General features: G+C 30.4%; 1 protein-coding gene across 1 annotated transcript; it reads left to right on the top strand.

The window, feature by feature from the left end:
- The first annotated feature begins 4,091 nt into the window (after nucleotides 1-4,091).
- On the top strand, nucleotides 4,092-5,548 carry LOC111784535 (NADPH-dependent pterin aldehyde reductase). Its single transcript, XM_023665204.2, has 5 exons — nucleotides 4,092-4,373; nucleotides 4,449-4,518; nucleotides 4,812-5,005; nucleotides 5,078-5,250; nucleotides 5,339-5,548. The coding sequence occupies exons 1-5, from the start codon at nucleotides 4,107-4,109 to the stop codon at nucleotides 5,436-5,438; spliced, it is 804 nt and encodes a 267-aa protein (XP_023520972.2). The 5' UTR covers nucleotides 4,092-4,106; the 3' UTR covers nucleotides 5,439-5,548.
- Nucleotides 5,549-6,553: the final 1,005 nt, after the last annotated feature.

Genomic DNA, 6,553 nt, shown 5'->3' with positions numbered 1-6,553 from the left:
CTTTCCATGTTGGAACAATTAAATGAGAGTTTGAGATTTATTTTTTTTTTGCGGTTGGAACAATTAAATTAGAGTTGAGATCATTGAACCAATAAATTAGATAGATCAGTTGAGATCATTGAACCAATAAATTAGATAGATCAATCCTGTTGGAACCATAAAATTAGATAGATCTTTCCCTTTGTAAGAATTAGGGTTTTAGATCTTTCGATTTGTAAGGATAAAATCTAATAAAATTAGTGTTTGAGATCTTTCATTTTGTAAAGATAAAATCTAATAAAATTAGAGTTTGAGATCTTTCCCTTTGGAACGATAAAATCTAATAAAATTAGGGTTTGAGATATTTCAAAGGTAAAATCTAATAAAATTAGGGTTTGAGATCTTTCAAACGATAAAATCTAATAAAATTAGGGTTTGAGATCTTTCAAACCATAAAATCTAATAAAATTAGGGTTTTGAGATCTTTTCCTTTGGAAAGATAAAATCTAATAAAATTAGGGTTTGAGATCTTTCCCTTTCGAAAGATAAAATCTAATAAAATTAGGATTTGAGATCTTTACCTTTGAAGGATAAAATCTAATAAAATTAGGGTTTGAGATCTTTACAAACCACAAAATTAGGGTTTGAGATGTTGGAACCATAAAATTAGGGTTGGAGATCTTTGTCTGTCGGAACCATAAAATTAGGGTTTGAGATCTTTACCTGTTGGAACCATAAAATTACGGTTTGAGATCTCTCTGTTGGAACCATAAAATTACGGTTTGAGATCTTTCTACGTTGGAACGAGATCTTTCCCTTTTGGAACCAAAGGGTTCGGGATCTTTCCCTTTGGAACCATAGGGTTCGAGATCTTTCCCTTTGGAACCATTCCAAATCTCTTAAAATTAGTGTTTGATATCTAATACCACACCAATATGCCAAAACAACCAATACAATATGCCAAAACATAACTCATAAGGGTATACATTTGTCTAACAACAGCAAATCTAATACTACACCAATATGCCAAAACATAACTCACAAGGGTATACATTTGTCTAACAAAGCAGTCAATCTAATACAACACCAATATGCCAAAACAATCAATTTTGAAAAATCAAAATTGCATATAGCACATATATGATTTTAAATAAATTACCCACCATAGAGTTCGAGATCTTTCCCTTGGAACCATAGGATTTGAGATCTTTCCCTTTGGAACCATTCCACATCTCATAAAACTAGTGTTTGAGATCTGCCAAACCGTCAATACAATATGCCAAAACATAACTTATAAGGTATACATTTGTCTAACAAATGAGTAAATCTAATGCCACACCAATATACCAAAACAATCCATTTTGAAAAATCAAAATTGCATATATCACATATATGATTTTAAATAAATTATCCACCATACAACTTTTAATTCAAAATAAAAATCAATAAGTTCTAATACAATTGAAGGGAATGAACTCTTCATCCATGTAGCGGAAGCATTGGAAATTGTTTTGATTTTATTAAAAATTAAAAGAAAGACAAAGATACGAGAGCAAGAACTCTACCTTTGTAGAAATCGTAGCTTGCAAGACTTCTTGAAATATTCCAAACATGCAAACGTTCGTCATATTCCACAATTCCGTTTTGATTTTATTAAAAATTAAAAGAAAGACAATAAATACGAGAGCAATAACTCTACTTTTGTAGAAACCGTAGCTTGCAAGACTTTTGAAGTATTCCAACCATGCAAACGTTCTTCATATTCCACAAGTTCTTCCTTACTATGACTCGAACACAAGGCCAAGACTTGTGGGAGTCTCTTGAAAGCAAAGGGATTGAGAGAAGAATAGTTTCGAGAATTCTCTGAGCCTCTTGAAAGAAAATCCCAAAGGGATTGAGAGAAGAATAGTTTCGAGAATTCTCTGTAGACGTAATTTCATTCTCAAGAGAAAGTGGAAGAGATTCGTACGTCTTTGTCTCCACCCGAAGATCCTATTTATAGAGATTCTTAGAGAATCTTTGCCAAATAATATATTTGCATATTTAATATATTAGGATATAATACTTTGTACAAATCATATTTAGATATATAAGAAATCATAATATATATTTAACTAATTTGAATCACATTCAAATTTTGAATATATTTTTATTTAAGGTATCAAAATACATTAATGGGTCTAATATATACAATAAATAAATAAATAAATAAATAAATAAATAAATAAATAAATATATATATATATATATATATATATATATATATATATATATATATATATATATATATATTAATATATCTAATATATTAAATATTAATTTGAAACCTTCCAATTAATATTTCTTTTTCATTTATATTTAATCTATCTAATATATTAAATACTAATATGAGGAATGTATTTTCTCTATTTATTTAATATATCTAATATATTAAATATTAATTTGACATTTGAAATTAAATTTATTTTCTCTTTTATATTTAATATATCTAATATATTAAATTTCAATTTGGATCCTTTAAATCTTCTTTTAAATAAATTGAACCTTTTAGTGTTATTATGAGCTAGTAAGGAAATTTATGGACCTACATATTATAAGCTCAAATGATATAAAATTAATTAATTAAACTATTTAATTAATCAATTTCCAGTAACTATAGGTCACTCCACTATAGACCTAGAGTTGCACTCTTATACACTGCAGGACAAGTTATGTCCATTTATATAACCATTACAAGCAAGTCGATCCTTCACGAGTTGTTCATAATTACAGCTGGGTTAAAAATCCGTTTTACCCCTACAATTACATCTTTCACCTTAAGTACCACTGATTCTCTAATGAATAGTTGTTTATGATCCAATCATAAACCAAGTCCCTCTCAAGATAAAATTCCTAAAATTTTAGTGTTAGGAGCTCCAAAATTCCTAAAATTTCTCTCTTAGGTCATATTTCAAATAAAATTAAGGTTAATATCAAAATCAGGAAAAAAAAAAAAAAAAGTCGACTAATGTTGAATGGATTGAAAAATAACCATGCGTCCAAAACTACTCCTACTCGCTTGACACGTGTTTCAATTTAAATTTGATCAGATTTTCATCTTTTGTTTTATTTTACTCTTTCTTTATTTTCTTTTGATTTTTAAATTTTAAATCAAGATCCGAGATTCGAAAAACTAAAAAATTTGGCCGTGACAACCCAAAATTCACATAATTTACAATAATGTAATATAACAAAAGGAAAGTATACTTAACCATGAAAAAGTTCAAAATAAGGAACATAAAGTTTTAACACATAAAAGACTCAATGTATACAAGATGTCTAAAGTTACTAGCTCGTCCATGCCATCATCTCCGTTTTACAACATCTTGTCTATCTAAAAAGAAAAGTTAAAACAATTTGTATGAGTATATCATTTACTTTGCAAGCAGTTAACTTAATTATTTTTTTCAATGTTTTAAATTATCTAATTAAAGGCCCATCTAAAGTTTTTGATCTAGATTGAGTTCTCGGTCCAATCATCCATTTATTTCATAAGCTCAAATCATTTATTGCGACTTTGGTTCACGTTCTCAGCTCGTATCGCCTTTGGAACTACTACAAGTGAAAGGTGTCCTTCCATAGGGTGTACTTCTCCAAGGTTTAGGGTATTTTGACTACTCTTTTTCTGTTTTCTCTATTTAAGCTTATCATCTAAAAAATTGAGTCATAACATTACCACTTCTCTTTCAAAGAGGAAGAGGAAGCTCTTACGTAAATTGTCGGTTCTATCTGTATTATTGGTGAGCGCCATAATAAAAAATCAAATTATGATGCTCTCTGTCAAAACAGAGAGACCATTGCCTGACGTCTCTCTCCACCCACCGCTCTCTTACTCAATCAGTATGTGCGCCCAAATGGCCTTTCTTCCCTCTTATCTCTTTCTTGGAAACTTAAAACCTAATCTCTCACATCTCTAGGATACGTCGCACTTCTGAAAAACACACCTCACAAGTTAAATACAAAGTAAGCTATTTGTTGGAAACATGCATTTCATGAGGATACTATTTTTGGTCATGCTTATTGGGACCACACCAAAAGAAACGACAACCAAAAACTTAGAATATGTCTTTCTTAATCATTCCTCTCAAATGACTACCCACCAACCTAACTTTTTCAACATCTTTATAAAATTGTCTCTAGGAAACGCTAGACCCAACACTAAAATGGCCACCACTCCTAGAAAGGTGTTGATAACTGGCGTTAGCAAAGGGTTAGGAAGAGCTTTGGCGTTGGAGCTAGCCAATCGTGGGCATACCATTATTGGCTGCTCACGCAATCAAACTCAACTTGATTCCCTTCAATTGGAGCTTGCTAAGCTATCTTCCACAAACCATTTCCTCTTCAACCTTGACGTGGTTTGTAAATACTTTTTCTTTTTTTTTTTAAATCTCGCCTTTTGGGTTATTCATAAAACTTGTAGAATTTTGCAGAGATCCAACACCAAAGTTGAAGAATTTGCAAAAGCCATGGTAGAAAAGGAATTTGTTCCCAATATCATTGGTATTTCATTTTTTTTTTTTTTTTTTTTACTTGAGATATAATATTTAGAGAATATGTTGTTTATGGAATATATTTTTTTTTTTTTATGATTTGATTTATAATATATTTTATTTTATTATCAATATTTAATTAGTTTATATTTTTCTTATCGGTAGATATTAGTTGATAGCTTGTATTCTATTTAAAGATTATGAATATCAATGAGAATACATATATTTCCAATTCTATTTCTTTTTCTCATTCTTAACTTAATAATAATAAATAGCTAAAGGATTTGTGCATATGATTGACAGTGAATAATTCAGCTTTGATTAATAAAAATGGTAAGATGTGGGAGGTGGATGCACAAGAATTTGATAATGTGATTGATACCAACGTGAAAGGAATAGCCAATGTTATGCGTCATTTCATTCCTCTTATGATTTCTAGCAACCAAGGGATTATCATCAACATGTCATCAATTTTGGGGAGAACGGCACAACAACAGGTATTCATTAGTGAAACTAAACTACGGAAGAGTTATTTAAGTTTGTTAACTAATACTCCTTGTATTTTGCAGTGTGCACCATATTGTGCATCAAAATGGGCGGTGGAAGGACTAACCAAAGCTACAGCAAAAGATGTCCCGGAGGGAATGGCAATTGTGAGCTTAGATCCGGGCATCATATATACCGACATGCTTGTCTCTCTTCTCGGTGATATTGCTCCTCAATATCAATCGCCTCAACAATGGTAAGCAACCTAATATTTCAGTTTAACACAATTGGTAAGCAAGTTCAAGGTTGTTCTAAGACTATATTTGATTTTATTGTTATTGAAGGGCTTCCAAAGCAGCCACCATGATTCTTAATCTTACTCCACTAGACAATGGAGCATCTCTCACCGTTGAAGATCCAGGCACTCTGACCAATTCTGAGTAATTTTCTCTTTATTCGTGTATTTCGTATTGTAGAATTTTAAGCAATAAGGCTATTCCCTATGCAACAATAGTCTCATTTCTATTTCCATATATCATAAACATATTATCATACACATTTTTATATATATATACATACATATACACGTATTTATATATGGATACATGTGGATATATATATCTTCAAGAAAAGGAAAAAAGATTTGCAATATTCAGTTAATCGAAAAATGAAAGAAATAAACGTTATAAATGAAAATTATTATCACATTCTGATTTTCACGAGTTTCTACTTATTGAAAATTTGAAAACATAACATATTGAGTAAAAAGAAAGGTAAATTTTTTTTTTTGCTTTTAAAACAAAACATAAATACATTTTATTTACAAATCTAAGTTAAATTTTGAATACTTGCTCAGTAAATACGACAATTTGAAATATTAAAGTAGTTAAAACATAATATGGCTCTGTAGTAGCCTCAACCAACTCCTTCTTGTCATCTGAAGACATGAGAAAAAGGAAACGAGGATAAACACTTTTTAATCAGCCTATTTATAGGCTCTTAATTGTATCTTTAATATGTTAGGTACCATACTCTTTTTTAAATTGTTCTTCTTCTTGTCTTGATAACTTATGTCCTAAGGTTCTGTTCTTGGGCTCTGATTTCTTATCATGATCTAGTCCAAAGACCTTTGCTCTAGGTTCTGAGATCTTAACCTTAGTTCTAATCTAAGGATTCTAGTTCTATGGTTATGGATCCTTAGTCTTAAGAATTTGAATCTTGATTCATGTTCTAGTCCTCATCCTTAGTTCTTAGTTCTTGTTTTTGTCCTTAGTTTTGTTATAGGTTCTTGTTTTTAGTTCTTGTTCTTGCTTCTCGTTATATTCCCTAAGACATTCCTATAGGATTTATGGTACGAGACATAAACTTGACAACCTGTGTGCAAGGCTTCATAAATTTCAAGCTATAGTCTAAACCTACGTCCAAGACTTCACATGTTCCTAGTGATGTAGTCTAAACCTATATTCAGGGCTTCGTGTGTTCCCTGTTATACAATCTGAAGCCTATACCCAAGTTTTCTTACGTTCAAAGTGGTGTATGAGAATATTTGCAAAAACCAC

This window comes from Cucurbita pepo, chromosome 1, assembly GCF_057944985.1.
Source record: "Cucurbita pepo subsp. pepo isolate OVF chromosome 1, ASM5794498v1, whole genome shotgun sequence".
Lineage (NCBI taxonomy): Eukaryota > Viridiplantae > Streptophyta > Magnoliopsida > Cucurbitales > Cucurbitaceae > Cucurbita > Cucurbita pepo.
Note: the sequence above shows the minus strand (reverse complement) of the source record. Positions and strands in the feature narration are given on the sequence as shown.